Raw genomic sequence first — 16974 nt, 5'->3', positions numbered from 1 at the left:
GTGACACATATTTATGTGCTGCTGCAACCCTTTTTTTCTTGCAATCCTACATCGATGTGAAAAAATAATTGTTTTTTCGAATGTGCATGATGACTTGTAATAAATTCTAAGCAAATGGATATAATTTCAATATAGTAATTATTATTATCATCATTATTATATAATTTTCCAAGGTCCAATAACAGATCGACAAATGAGGGCGGAGGTCGATGTGACCACGTACTGTTTTAATGCATTAGTGTATGAAACATTGACGATGAAAATTAGTGAAACTTTCTTGAATTTTGAAACATACGCTACCATGGAAACACAGCACAATTGTTCCATATTTAAATATCAATTGAATATGGAGTAAAAATCAGTTATTTTATTTTAAATTTCATTACTTCTTTATGGTTGTATTAATGATTTAAATAGAGATATAGAAATGTAACAGACTGAAATGGCAACAGAACATGCCTTCCTAATAAGAAAGGCATTCAACACATCCGTAACCTTTTCAATTTTTGATGTACAATAATAGGTACCGTAGTACAAATAGAATATGATATCAGATCTTTGGTTGGGTTGTCATCCAATTAAAACGAGAATACCCTCAAGTAAAAAAGTAAGGGTACTTTCGACAAACTTAAGGTAGCGAGAAGGGTTTTGTGACGTTTTCGAATAAAACATTCTCTGTCTGAAGTCTCGTTCAGAACAGTAATTTAGCTTATATATTTCAAAAGACTAAGTATAGAGGTACAAGTTTGCACAAACTGGACAGTCATTGTTTACATAATTATCACGCGACATCAAAAATGGCGAACCTTGTAAAAATGACTAAGTCCGCGATTGCGAGAGCACGATGCGGAATTTCCTAGTGAAATTTACGTCATGCATTGTTCGTAATCAAGTCCATTGAAATGTGTCCCCGGTAAACAAAAGACTTATTATTCCGATTTCTATTATTTCATACTTGGCACCTTTAACAGACTATTATTCTGTGACAAAGCATTTTCTTTTAAAACCCAGACATATTTCACACCATCATTATCTTTTGAACGATAATTGCGAGTTTGAATGTCCTAGTCCGAACGCACTTGATTTGGCGGCGGTCCCAATGAGTCGTACTCAGTCAAGTTGAGAAAAATGCGAAAAACAGTTTTGGTTAATAAAACACTGTAGATTTGCTGCATCATTATAAATATACACTAAAAATGGCCAAACATATTAACCTCTATTATCATAGAACTCATAAAGTGTGTCTGATAATGAATATATTCGAGCTTGAACAATGAAGAAAACTGCTGGCATTTGAGTCCGTACTCCAAGAACATTCGGGTTTCCATTGTTATGCAAACGAACGAGCGATAATCCTCTGACAAACATTACTGTCCCACAGTACAAGCTGACAGTTTAAAAACAAGCTAATCCTTCAAGTGTCTCTGATAAGTGATCTAATAAAACGGTTTTCATGGTGAAACAAAATGACCGATGTTTGAAAAAAAAAAATGCTGTTACAGATTGCGACACTGAGTGGCAGTTTTTTCTTTGCCTCGTCTGTCAACGTTTTCTTTTCTTCGCCATTGAGTTAGAAAAAATGGTATTAGTAAAATAGAATATTGACTTGGAAAATAAAACGATTTAAAAGAAAGTTGCGCAAACAGCACTTATTTCATACAACCTCCCGCCCGCTTCCGCTTTCCAATCACCTTTTTCTCTCACTTTTGCGACCGCTTGTTGAATTTGACCGGACAATTTCCGCTTTATTTTCGACCGCGCAAACCCTCACGCGCATTTAAAATTCAGATTAATAGAAACATTTCCGAAGTTCACATTGTCTTATAATTGTCTTTCTGGTTTTAATGAATGTTGAACAGCTGACAAAAGTTCGAATACTTTTTGTTTTAACTATCTATAATTATATGCACGCTATCTGACCCTTTGACCTCGATTTGGCTTGGACAGAATATTTTATTTTAAACAATATTCTGACGTGAAATACAAAATGTATATCAACACAAGTACGACATGGTTGTATGGGTTTTCTTTCCTGATTGTTGAGTCTTCGCAATGTGTTTTGTATAATTATTGTTGTTTTTCCCCGAGGCAAAGACAAGCTGAAAAACCATGAAGCTAAATGGCAGTTCCATGCATGGGCTGAGTGAAAGGAAATATTTTAAGCCTAAAATACAACCTAATATTACACCTCTTTGTGTATTTGTTAATTTTACATATGTTTTTCATGACAGTATGTCTGTAAATATCTAGAAAAATCTTGTTTTTCGTTGATAATTTCGATTGTTTGGAATGTCTGTCGACTGTGTCCCAATAATTTGTTTGGAATGTCAATCCCAGTTGGTTTCTCCATACTGAGTTTAGGAAGGGTGTCGTTCAACACAATCCCCCGAGACAGGACAAACATTGACCGTAATTCATGGGGATCATGTCCGTAATTTGTGGGCTGAAACCCAAAATAATTAAACAAGTATTATTATTATAATATATATTTAATTTTTGACATTTGTTCGCAACTTCCGCTCTAAAAAAGATTGAAAATGTGGTTGTGGTTCTTTTGCGAGGTCCTGTTGATATTACGGACAAATATGGTTCTGTGACTCAGGTCGTGCTCCGAACATGTGACTTTCAGCTAATCATTGATGTTTTAACAAAGCAAATTTGACGCTAATTGAAGGGTCGTCGTACCACCCAATTTCCGGCGTCGATTCACAGTGTTTTTGTGCTGTGACAGGTTCAAAATTATTCGCAGAAAAACATCAGTATATTTTGACAAACGGATAGATTTTGACCTCAATTCAAAAAGAAAATACTAGGCTTAGATACATTAGAGTCCACGGCGAATCAGTTTTCTCTGCAAGTTGGGAAATATAGTAAACCAGAGTAGGGTCGATGATTTTCAGCCCTGAAGGACTTCCGTGTGAATCCAGAGTTTCGAATTCATCGACTGGCCACCAAATATTTATGGCTATAACTAAATTTGACACGTTTTTTTAAGCCCAATAAATTATTCATACATGTCAAGCTCTGTTAAATTTTTTCAGGGCATGTGGTCGTTTTTAGTCGAAAATATGTTTTGTGGGAACACTTTTACGGTACGTAAACTGTATAGACTGAACTCATTCAATGATCGTGACTTATTTTTGAAAATTGAATGTCAAATTTTACTAGACCGGCCGACGTGGATTTGGTATCGTTATTTTTGGAATTAATCATTAACATTTCCTCGTTTCTCTGCTCTGTCAAAATGAGTTACCTATGCTTTTTTCACGTAACTGTCTCATTAAAATAATAAAAAATACTATATCTAGAACAAGCACCCAAAATACGTAACAAGAGGTCACAGTTCAGTTGCTTTCACGATACAAGTGTCATACAACTATTAGATTTGAAGTGTCGTACAGAATTTAATAATAGTTAATACTAGTTGTATGTTCACACTTTACTATCAAAACCACCATTTCAACCACTCATGTGGTCAGTGTTTGGGCGAGCGGTCGGTGTTTCAAGGAACGAGCGAGTGAAAAAAAAACGTGATGATAATGCGGTCGGTTTCTGGGCGGACAAGACAGCATGGTCGGAAATTAAGCGATAAACGGTCGATGTAAAAGCGGAAGGTTGGGCGAAATGAGTACTGTATGCCCGGACTGTATGACCATGTTTCTCTGACGAAGTCTCGACTGACAATGGACGTTAGATAAACACGCATTGTTTGCGACGGGAAGCTTATCACCCGTTATATCAGAATCGTCAACAACAGAGTATACAGATGATATGTTATCATTTAAACCCTTCCAAAAATAAACATTATGCAAATATCCACGAAATTGTAGTTGTAGTCTTTTCTTCTAGCTTTTTAAAACACTAATTTAAGCAATGTTATTTCGCAATTTCGATTTTTTTGTAAACCTGGGATGATGTATCAAGGTATAAAGTAACCGTTTTATCAATTTTTGAAAAATCAAGAAAAAAGTGAAAATTTCCCTTCTCGCTACCTTAATAAAGTATGCTATTAAAAATGGGTTTGAAAACTCTCAGAAAAACATTGACTGCTAGATATTTTTGTTTACAGTCATGTTTGTTTACAATTCACCTAATGTTGAAAATGTCCTTAACATTTAGTAAACTACTCCAATGCAACATAACAGAGGTAATTTTGACAAAATTAATTGAGCAAAAAATATTGAGCATGAGTTGATGCACAGCAGTGAAATGCAAACCATGAGAACAATAGTAGCATAGTGGTTTTGCATCAGACTCATGATCGGTAGACCCATGTTCAAATCCTACCTTAGGCTGAACACTGAAAAAGAGTCACCCTATCCTGGGTGAGTGTGTCACAGACTCAATGGGAAGGCCAATTCCACTGGCCGAGTTTCATTCACTAACGAATGCAACTTTGGGGGAACCTTGGTTAAGGTCCGCAGGTGCTTGTGTTCGACGGGGCCTGGTTGGCGACAGGATAACGCATTAAATTGCCATTTGATGGCCACACAGCCCTGTCATGTAGGCCCAAACAAGAATATGGATTCTGTGGCAAAATGCACTATATGTCAGCACTTGCAACTTACACATACCAAAAAAGAACAACAGGAGAGACAACAGTGACATTCAATGTCCAGAACTGTCACCGAGCACAAAAACATTTAAAAAAAACCATGAGAACAAACCTAACACACAAATGTGCTAAAATATGTAACTTTTACATAACCCTCTTGTCTCGAAAGGACATTGCATGGTCATATGTTTCCTCTCCTCTAAAGTTTGCTGGTAGATGCCTGTTTCTCTCTTCTTTATTGTCTTTGAATTACTCTCCCTTATTTTCATTCTCAGGAAAAAACTCCAAAGCTTATGTGATCAAGGGTTGATAAGTCTTTTACTCTCATACACTGTATTTTTTAAAACTTGAATTTCCAGTTAGTCATTGCTCTTAACTGAGCAGTATTCACCTGAATTTGTCTGAGAAATGTCCCTGTTGTTACTGAATACTCAGTACCAGGAATAGACATGACATAAAATGAAATACATGGATATGTTGTTTGTTTAATGTAACTGAAAAAATAAATTTCATTCATAAGATACTTGCTAGCTAAGACCACTTGTACAGTACTTTCAGATATCAGAAGAGAAAACACCTGTTCGTTATTCCAACATAGTTTCTCAGACGTGCCAAGACAGACTTAAAGTTAGCATTTATTGATGCATTTTATTTCACAATTTAATTAATATGAAATTTAATTTTGTTTCAAGTATTCAACCCCTTTCTCAGATAGTCAATTACTGATTTTGTTTTAATTTGGTAAAAAGATAAGAGATAGTGGCCTGCATGTTCTATTTACTGTGGAATACATTATTTTCGCTGGAATTAATTTTTGCTGAAAAGGCATTTTGAGCGTTTTGTATGGATTTTATTTTCACGGAATCAACCTTCAGCGAAATTAGCGAAAATAAATTCCAAGGGAAAACAAAGTATTCTACAGTAGTTACTTTTTTGGTTTTGATGTTATTTAAGTGTCTGACAGGAATGTTTGTCAAAAAAATGTAAATTCCCAAATTTAAAGATATCAATAGGCTACATCAGACATGGTGGTTTACTGATGTCCATCAATTGGTTTTGTGATTTGATTCAAAATGGTCGAATGGTGGCCATGTTTCTTCTACTCTCAAAAACCTTTGACTATTTCTCTGATGTACCTTGATGACTAATTTGTAGCTACACAGAAAAAACTTAGTGGTATTCACATCATATGCACAGATGTTTCAAATAATCATCATCGGTTTCTCAGGTGTGCCTTTTTTAGAGTGAGTTATGGATGGATTTTCGCGACTTCATTCCATTTCTCATGCAGTCACACTGATTTCATTTAAATTTGGGACAAAGACAAGACATTAGTAATTAAAACACACATCCCCATTTCAGACTTCAATGGAGATTAAAAACTCACCTAGGTGAATGTATTACATTCTATCTTTTTTTTAAACTCTAACATGATTGGGTAAATTTTGTTTTGATAACCTGTCATCATAGTGAAAAGTGTCAGATGCTTTCAATGCTCAGTTTAAAGTCTAAAAATTGATAATTTCCTTCAGTTTCAGATCAACTAGTGCATGACAAAAATATGGCAGTTATTATTTTGCATTGAGTGTATGCGTGTGATCATTAATTAATGTTAGTAACACCTCAAAATCAAGTAACTTTAATATTCACCTGAGAAACACCATGGGTGACACTACTGTTGATTGTTTTCTACTAGGCAATGAATTTCTGATTCTTTTGTTTTTATTTCAAACTTTTCATTGCCAAAAAAATTAAAACCAATTCATATTTTTTGTTATCACATGGAAATACCAGCAATTATTTGGCGCGAGGGGTGGGATTTTAAGACTGTTTGAGATAACTATATTACAATCACATGTAAGTCTTTCACTCTCACCTGATGCTGAATTTAGAGCGATGCCTAAATTGGAATACTTAAATCTTATAGTTGCAAATTTCACATTATTACATATTTGTACAGTGGATAAGACAAGTTGGTTAAGCCGTTTGCTGCCAGCATGACCACCTTTTATTGCCAGCATGGCTATCGTTTGCTGCCAGCATGGCTACCGTTCGCTGCCAGCATGGCTACCGTTCGCTGCCAGCATGGCTACCGTTTGCTGCCAGCATGGATACCGTTCGCTGCCAGCATGGCTATCGTTTGCTGCCAGCATGGCTGCCGCTCGCTACCAGCATGGCTACCATTCACATACATACTTACATCTTCCAGAGTTTGAGGGAGGTCCAATAAAGGCAAGCCGTCAATATCATTCTGCGTACTGATTTCATCGTCTTCAATGCTGTTACTCGTATCCACACTGTCAATTACAGTAGTGTGCATTGACAACATTGTAACATTCTTTACCGTCAAGAGGTTATACTAAGAGCGCTGACACTATGAGATACCAATATCTACAAGACTTACATCCACTGCAATGGAAAAACAGACACAGATATTATATATATATATATATATATATATATAGGTTGGTAACAAGTTGTTACAAGAATAATGCAAAGTATGCCTGAAATCGTTAAAACAAGTTGTATTGGAATTGACATATACTATATGTAACAGAGGTTGATGCGCCCATGTATAGCCTGTGTGCATCTTTCGCGATATATTCATAATAATAAGTTTATTGTTATACATCTTCCTCAGCCTGCAACTGAGCTATAAACTTAGTTTTATAGAAACATGTCAACTTGGAGATATTTCATTCCATTTTAGGACTTAACATTTCCTAATAAGGTAGTAAGCTAATACCTTGAGCAATACCACAAAATTACAGGATGCTGAAACTCAATGAGGTACGATTAGAAGTATTTAATACTTAATTTAAGTATGGAATATTGGAACTCTGTTATTTCAGCAAATTTCATTAAGACTAAATGTTAAGCACTTCACTGGATTCAGATCAATGGTGATCAAAGAAAGCTTAGAAAGAACTCCCGTGTGCTGAGAGTTTTGGAGACGCATTAAAAATTAATTCAAAATTACTTATACTTGAGATATTGATGGAATAGCTGAAAACTAATTATGCAAATAAGGTAACTAATATGAACAGATTTAATTGTAAAACTAAAGGTCTGCACAATGTACCAAGTTTCATTGAAATGTGATTAGAACCAAAAAAATAATTATATTTATATAATAATTATTAATTATTATGCTAATTAGAGAATTAATATGAACAGATTTTAACCTAAAATTAATCAGGCTGTCTATTGTCCTAGAGCATTTATGTACCAAGTTTTATTCAAATGCGATGATCAATACTTGAGATATCAGTATTAATTAATTATGTTAATTAGGTGATTAAGAAGCATAAATATTTACCAAAAACTAATATGGTGCATGGTCTGAGGTTCATTGAAATGTGATGGGTACTCTTTAAAAGTTTCATTGAAATCCAATGAGTGGTTTTTAGACATCAGTGCAACAGCCATAGAACAGCAAAACATTAACTAATTATGCAAATTAGGTAATTAATAGGCACAATTATTTATCTCAAAATTAATCAGGTCTCTGCATAGTCCTAGAAAAAATGTCGCAAGTCTCATTGAAATGTGATGATTAGTACTTGAGATATCAGGTGAAAAGCTGAAAATTAACTAATTATGCTAATAAGGTAATTAATATGCACAAATATTTTACCCAAAAACTAATTAGGTCTCTGCACAGTCCTCAAGTAACTATGTACCAAGTTTCATTGAAACGTGATCATTACTACTCGAAATATCAAAAGCTAAAAATTAATTAATTATGCAAATTAGGTACTTAATATGTACTGATATTACCCTAAAAACTATCAGGTCTGTGCAGTGTCATATGACACCTATGTACCAAGTTTTATTGAAATGTTATGATTAGTACTTGAGATATCAGTGGAAAAACCGAAAATTGATTAATCATTATGTAAATTAGGTAATTAATAATATTAACAGATTTTTACCCAAAACTAATCAAATCTGCGCATTAGTTCAGAGCATCCATGTGCCAAGTTTCTTTGCAATCCAATGAGTGGTTCTTCAAAAATCAGTGGAACAGCTTAAAATCAGTTAATTATCATGCAAATTAGGTGATTAATATTCATAGATTTTTACCCAAAACTAATCAAATCTGCGCACTAGTTCAGAGCATCCATGTGCCAAATTTCATCAAAATCCAATTAATGGTTCTTCAGATATCAGTGGAACAGTCTTGAAACAGCTAAAAATCAGCTAATTATCATGCAAATTAGGTAATTAATATTCATAAATTTTTACCAAAACCTAATCAACTCTGCGCATTATCCCAGAGTATCTATTTACCAAGTTTCACCAAAATTTGATTAGTGGTTCTTGAGATAACGGTGCAACAAAAAAAGTGACATACATACATACAGACATACAGACAGGGTAACTGCAAAGACTCCCTTTTGTGCTTCGCACACGGGAGTCAAAAACCATAATCCTGATTTGTGCACATATTCACATTTTCCAATATTTCATATTCTAGAGTCAATACACTGATAAATTAATTGATCCACTGTACTTTATACAGCCTTTAGGCATACCATTAACTCCAGAGCATCAACCACTTGAGAACACTAAGAAGTGTTGCATCTGATATCTGTACTGAATGCAAATTCATCTATCAGAAGCATTTGCATTGTGCCTTGACTAAAGCAATGGGAATTTAACTGAATTTGAACCATTGTTAAAATCATGCCATATGAGATGGTGTGTTGGCCCACCCCATATAGCTGTGTGTATAGTACTAGCTCATTAGTTAAGTGACAAAATGCTAACAATCTTAAAAAAAGAAACATCTTTTATGTTGTCACTCAATACATTATTAATATATCAAAAAATGCATCATGAGATAGCATTGACCTCTGCTATGTGCTGACCTATAATATCAACAGACTGCTTTCATGCAAACTTCACAATGTTCATGGGATATAACCATATATAATAATATCATGTTTCATTCCTTTTTCTTGCTTTATAAATTTAACACCAGTATATAGTTTCTAATCAATTAATAAGCAATGCTACAGGTGGCAGAGAAGCTTGACATGCATGGACGCAATGCTACTTTTTTCTCATACAAGACATATATGTACAGTCAGGGGGTTTCCTTAGAAGGCGACTGCAGGCTAATCCACTGTCTATTCTTGTCCATAATGACTTATTAGTCAGGTAATGTCCTGAATACTGTTTGTAAAAGAATACAATACAACCACCTACTTATCCACCTTAAGGAAAACAGTGCATGGTGTGAAGGTCATTTTAGGAATTCAATTCTGTTTGAATCTATAACTTCCCAAAATTTACACCATCACAGTACAGGCGGTATGATCACAAAAAACTGAAAGTAAATAAACGATTCATTCTACCCACATGGTTATATTTGACCTGTATCGTCACTATCAAGACGGCCATAAAATACACTACAACAAACCAATCAGACACACCCATACAAAGGCTAAAGTAATCCATTACACATTGTCCATAGGGCATTAACAGTAACATTATTATCCCTTCAGACAAACTTTTTTCCTATTCCAAGTTTCCAGCATATAAGTGAAAGCATCTCACCTAAAAAGAAAAACTCACCTTTGTTGTGATAATTGTACAACGACGTGAGTTCACCAGTTTGGTCAGCACGTCCTGAAATACAAAAATTTGATTGGATCTTTTACAATGTATACAATAGCAAATGATATCAGTTACACACTACCTGTCGATTCAATTCAGAAACCGAGTTACTGAGTACGTGCCATGTTTTCTGCAGCATGATCATCAAATGGTCATAACATGTTTTGTTGTTGTTGTAATGAATTTCTTTCCTGTTTAGAAAAATATTTCACATTTCAGTGTTCATTGTTCATTATGTTTGCTATTACTAAGTAGAATGACCCCCCAGAATAATTAATCATATGCATACAATACTTAGTGGCATTTCGCTAACATAAGGTAGTTAGCGGCCATTCAACCTAACAAATAAGGGTTAACAATCTATCACAATTGATCATAAATTTTACATAATTATTGATCTAGACACAAGTCATCAACTTTTAAATTTGTTTGACATAGTTTGAAATATTGTTTTGGACAAAATTTAATTTCCATATGTCGAATCATTTTTCATAAATATTTCTCATGATTACTACTACATTTTACGATATGAAGAGACCTTTTTATCATAGACACTAATAGTGAACATATATTTTTATCTGAGTTTTATTATCAATAGCATAAAATAAAACCAAAAAGTAAAGTTGAGGAAATCTGCATAATGGTAGCATTAATAAGGGATATGTAATCAATAATATGAAAACATTTGTTCTCCCTATATTTTCTCCCAATTTCTAAAACCATTCTGTGCTAAGATTTTCACGCGTAAAATGCCAGTTCAGAAATTCTATATCCTACAATCCCTAATGAAAGCTCTTTAGCCATATACAAGCAGTACAATATGAATGTACAATTGAATTCAATTAATTCAATAAACTGGGGCCTGTACCATCCCTGTGATTTGTAGACATTTGTCATTGTCATTGTACATTTGCGGTCATGCATAAATAGCTTTGTGCGGGACAATGAAAATTAGAATACAGTCTTCAGTAATTGTCAGTTTGTTTAAATATTAAACTACTCGGTACTGTACATATGCTGCTGGCCATACATATAAGTGTACACATATTTAATAACTTCTTTAATTGCATATAACAGTAACAATATTTACGGTAATTGTAATGACAAAACCAATTTACTAAATTATTGAAATTTTTGAATAATACACAAAAAATGAGAATATTTTGTTATCAAAGAAATTCTGAAAATATTTAATAATTTGCGAAAATACCAGTCCATTATCTGATACTGAATATATGAAACATAAATTAGAGATGCCCTAACTAGCAATATCACTATGGTACATTCATTATAAAACTAACAAAATTTGATTTTTTTTGTCACTATATTTTTGTCACTCCTTGCATACTCTTCACTTTTCTTTTCAGTACTAGTTGTTTAAATTTTTATGAATAATTGTAATCATTGAACAGCAGTCATATGACCTTAGAGTCTAATATCCATTCTTTGTTGTAAATAAATAATAGATTCATAAAAAATGGGATTCAATATAAAATAACTATAAATGGATTATTACACACTAGTGAGCCAGTGTCATCTCAGTGTGTAATTTGTTTATAGAACATGTTCCCCTTTAATGAAACTTGCCTGCCTATGGGTCACTAAACTCCAAATGAATACCTCTTCTGTCCTTGCTCAAGAATGCATCTCAATCAAAATACTCACCTGTTTCTTAAAACTGAACATACGCTACTTAATTTAAGATGGAAAAGTAGAGCTAAATTTCACAGTGGCAAACATCGTAATGAACATTCCTCATTGTTTGCTCTGATAAAAGGAACTTAATCTATCACGATTTTCACTTTTGTTCTCTCTGTCCAGCTTTCTATTATAGTTCATGAATCACTTCAACTGAAAGTGGAACAGTGCAATCAATACAGCTGATAAAATTGCAGTGACCTTGACAATGAATGTATAACAGTAAATGTTTATTTTGAAGTATGAGACTGTAAACTTCTCTTTTGACCGAGACTATTGTATTCACAAAAGGCAGCATTTTTAAAAGGGCAGCGGTTTGTACAATTTATTCCTTTTCCCGCCAACATTTCACTGTAAGTTTGTTCACATTTTCCCCAATTTCAGTTATAATTGTGTAGAATACTGGTTGTGAATGATATGAAATAATAATTTATTAATAAAAATTGAAATTTTAAAATATTTCTTTCAGCTGCCCAAAGGAGTAACTAAATAAAGTTTGGCATAAAATGAGTTTAAAATTAAACATTTCAAAATTAAACATGTTTAAATATATACCTAACACTTTAATGGCTTATATGTAATTTCATTCCAGTAACCAAATTTCAAATCCAAATCACATCTACAACTTCCTGTTGTGAAAGACAAAATATAATAATATCATCAACATTAGACTTTCTTAGCAAATTCCAAATTATTGTTCGTGTACATGCAACTTGAGGCCTGGAAACTAATACTAGCTTTCTTGACAACAGAAACGCAAATGATTAGAGGAGCTATGCCTTAAAAATATCTTGAAAATAATATGAATTGGGAGAGACGTAAACAGGTAAATTGAGTGATCCCATGTCTTAGAAAGTACCGGTAAGTTCTGATAAGTGAGATGCACCATGGGAGTATCACATGACTTCACATGGACTTCAATAATTGAAGTACTGAGAGTTAAAATCTACATACAACAGTCCATGTAATCACCTAAAATATGGCAGTGTTGATAGTTTTCACAATAAAACAATGGTTTACTATTATTAATTATAATAAGTAAAAATATCTAGTGCTGTACTCCTCCTCCAATGAGCTTTGCTGTAAACTGGCTAATTTTCAGAAAAAGAATTTATTGTGTAATGAATCAGTAAAATACAACTTTTTTTTAACATAGACACTCTTTGTTATTTACATAAGCGCAGTGTACCTTCTAAGCCTACATGAATTATGACTGATGAGTCACTCATTAGAAAATCATACATTAAAAACAGTTACTTTGAAAAATATCTTTATATTTGTTATAACAACATATAAAGTTTGAAAACGAGGGACACAACCTTGTTGTTTATATCTAATGTCTTCCAGCCCTCAAAGTTTTTTTTCTCATATTGGCAACCAAGTTAAAACTGACGGTGGAAAACTGTAAAATTATATAGATATTTCTAATTCTTCTTAACCACATCTTGGCAATGCACGGAAATTGCTTTCCGTTGGAATGTCTATACCGCTCCTGTCTCTCGTGAAATTTGTGATATCGTTATAGTAATACCATTGCATGAAAAGGTTGTGAGTATGTTCCTCATCTTGGGGGCGGAGCTATGTCACAGAATGTTCTATGTTGCTAAGACATGTATTGCTGTACCATGTATTTCAGAGTGTCTTTAAAATGTGCCAACAATTTGCACATGTATAGTGGTAATCTTGTTACACTGTTCAGGAGTGTCTCAACAAATAGCCCAATATACAGTTTTTTTGACAGTTTTCTACCACTTTTTTCATCGGTTGTAGTCGACAGGTAGTGGAAATGCATTTGATCTTGAGAATTACTAGAAATAAATCACAAAACAGTTTTCAAATGGATATATTTCGTTTTATCACACCATGTGATAAATAAATATCAGATTTATTAAACATGTGGATTAATTTAAGTATCAATTTCAGAATTTATTAATAAATTACTGATTTTGTCATTGAAAGCATGATTTCTTTCTTTCTTATATCTGAGACATGTGTGTAATAGATATGTATAAGAAACATGTACTTGAGACAATGCTGACTTTTATTATTTTGCATTTTTCTTTTCTGGATGTCAGAAAGGTGATATATACATGTATTTACAGGGGAATAACAGTTTTATTGTGAATAGGACATTCCCTGCCTGTCATTAGGCATGCAGCTATGGCAATGTATATGTTTTCAGAAAGCTGAGATATAGCAGAATACAATTGTGTGTTTTTTGTGTTAATATTTGCTTAGGCGATTAAGTTACGGACATTCCCATGAATCTCCCAAAATTTGGGTTTTTACACGGGATTGGTCGTTTCTCATTGTTTGTTATTTCTACAAGTTTGATTTTTTCATTGTTGCGTTATAAGATGTGTACTTTGAAACTGGGTCTCGACATTTTTATGTACCTCATAGTTCGTTGAACTTATGGCCAGAACTCAAAATCAGTGGCTTGCTGGAATGTCTATGAGACAACATTTTTTGGCCCACTTCGCAATGAATAGATGGTGTAATCGTTAGTGTAAAAGGAAGTGATTAAAGAAGACATTTTCAAAAGTCGCGATAGTCAAAAATTAGTTTCCATAAAAACGCTTTGAAAGTTTCTGTGTATTTGGCTGTGAATAAACAGATAATTAATAACCAAATGTATACCATTTCGATCACACTTTATGCATACATGTATACAGGTATCTAATCTACGAGGACTCTTATAATGTGAACAATTGGTGGACTATCTCCTAGAAACTTTCACCGAAAATGGATGCTAACTTCATCAAGATGGCGTATCATCGCACAACTAATTGATTAAATATATTAAACAGCTTAAACAGTACAATCAGTTGTCTATACACAGGGCATATATATGCCTTACTCTCTGTCTATGGAGAGTGTACCAATATCTGATATTTCTTAACCATGGAAATACAAACCATGTTTAAGCACAAAATAGTTGCCTCATCCTGACAAACAAATTGAACCTAGCGCTGGCTATGATGAACAGAGATTCAACATTTTATGTCAACGTTCAGACCGACCATGTACACAGGCCAATTGGTAGGCAAATACTGCCAGTGAGACCTCACTGCAAAACTGTCTATAGTCTGTGGCGAATGTACAAACACTGATATGCCAGGAAAAGCGTTTCAGTCATGAACCACATCAACCCAGTAAAGAAGAAACTCTTATTAAAAAAAAAAAAGACACTGAGAAAAGCTTGAAATTTAAATACTATAGCCACAATGTTTGTTTGTACCTGAAATGTGATCACATAACAGTCAGATTACACAGAATATAAAGCTGGAATATCAACATGCCAGTATGCAAATTAAATCCTCTGTTTTCAGTCTGTACCTCAGTCTGGTATGTAATTATACGAAGGACATGTTTACCTATTGCTGGGTTGATGAATATAAACCACAATTATGCACCAAAAGCATCACGTAGCGCAAATTTTGACCTACGATTTAGGAAGTATATATAATGTTTAATATTCTGAAATTTTTTGAATTTTTTTTTTTTCGTTTTTTCCTTCTCGCTACCTTAACATAACCAATCTGTTTATGCCAATCAAACATGGGTCTTATTTACATAATTGACAGAAATTTCAAGACGACATTCAGACAAACAAATTTAGTTTAAACCCACCTTTTTATATTTGATGAAAGAAAAATGAACCTTTAAATAATGGGGAGGAGATATAAGAAAATAATAAATTAATACTTTCATGAAAAATAAAAAAAATGCATCGGAAATTCTGTGCAAATATTCTCAGAATTGACAGTTGAAAAACAAAATGCATAGGCAGTATAAATCCACACCCCACCTAACCCAATGCCGGGTACCATTGACCTCCCTCCCCGCCTCAACCCTAAGTGTCAGCGCTACATTTTTTTAAGAATCAGTTTCTTGTCTACGAACATACTGCTATACGCGAGACTATGCTTACCGTTTACATATGTAATGCTATGACAGGGGGTGGTATCTGGGAGGTCCGCGAACGAGGTGTGTTATCACTCGTGCCACCGTTACTTGATAGAAACATCACTGACCATTCATCCTTCATAACCCTTACTCAGCTGTATGTGTGCACGAATTCCACTATAACATAATATTCCAGTGCTAAACGATCAAATGAAGGCAAACTGTTGCACAAAACGTGGTTCAATAATAACAAATCTTTAGATATGTCGAGCTGAAAACTAATACCAACAAACTTTGATAGTTCCAATACACACGACTTTTTACTTTCTTTAATTCAGACCCCCTAACTTTCAATTACACTCCTAGCGTGCCTTTTTTATTGCTTACAGCACAGTCCCTCAATCACGGGGCTGTGCTTCAACAATTGTTTAGAGCCGCTATATTGTGACTAGTGTAAATAGTTTGCGGTTAAAACAATTGAATGTATGCCTCAACTACGTTTTCTCTAAGCCCAGGGCACTTCGCGTTCTTCAACTAAGTAAGTATTGCTATCAACAACTTAGCAGGTCTGACTGTCTGCCTGCTTATCAAATGGCGCATGCGCATTAAATACCCAAGGTTATGAGAAGGGATTTCCTGAACCGGATGTTTTGATTGTAGCAATTCAGGTCGAAGTTAAGTTCTAGTACTACGTCCGATTTGACGACTTCGATATATGGCTGTCGAATATATCAATATCGTTGCGTACATTTGTACAACTAATAGTGCACGTCGTATTCTACAACACGTGCTTCTACGGGGAACAGTGAATTTGTATATTCAGTCCTCAATGGACTGTCAATAAATTGTGATAGATTTATCCACTTGGAATCATCCCAAGGCCGGGCTGTAACCATATTTACACCAGAACAATATTATATATTTCAGATCAGACACAAATCGTCACTGGAACACGTTTAAAATATTTTTTAGTAAAATCGTTTCTATTAACCACGACGATATCATTACACAAACGGATTTTATATTACATTTACTACTCCCGGTGTTTGCTAGCCTGACGAGGTCGCGTGATTTGCGCCCTCTGCGTGCTCCAAAACAAAACACACGCCTGACACTGGCAGAAGGACGTAGTTTTTCACTTCCTGAATTCTGATGCCCTTCAGCCGAAGAGGGCCTATTCACGCCTA

General features: G+C 34.2%; 1 protein-coding gene across 2 annotated transcripts in view; it reads right to left on the bottom strand.

The window, feature by feature from the left end:
• LOC100377830 (rhomboid-related protein 2-like) overlaps positions 1–16125 on the bottom strand; it is a 63092-nt gene extending 46967 nt beyond the window's left edge. For both annotated transcript variants that reach the window (XM_085502506.1, XM_085502507.1), the window contains exons 1-3: positions 15813–16125; positions 10139–10192; positions 6756–6964 (exon numbers count right to left, since the gene is read on the bottom strand). In XM_085502506.1, coding sequence (XP_085358632.1) covers positions 6756–6884 — 129 coding nt within the window. In that variant the 5' untranslated portion in view covers positions 6885–6964; positions 10139–10192; positions 15813–16125. The remainder of the gene's footprint in view (positions 1–6755; positions 6965–10138; positions 10193–15812) is intronic.
• Positions 16126–16974: the final 849 nt, after the last annotated feature.

This window comes from Saccoglossus kowalevskii, chromosome 8 (genome assembly GCF_978046115.1).
Source record: "Saccoglossus kowalevskii chromosome 8, keSacKowa6.1, whole genome shotgun sequence".
Classification (NCBI taxonomy): Eukaryota; Metazoa; Hemichordata; class Enteropneusta; family Harrimaniidae; genus Saccoglossus; species Saccoglossus kowalevskii.
The sequence above is the reverse complement of the archived record's forward strand: the minus strand, read 5'-3'. Positions and strand labels throughout refer to the sequence as shown.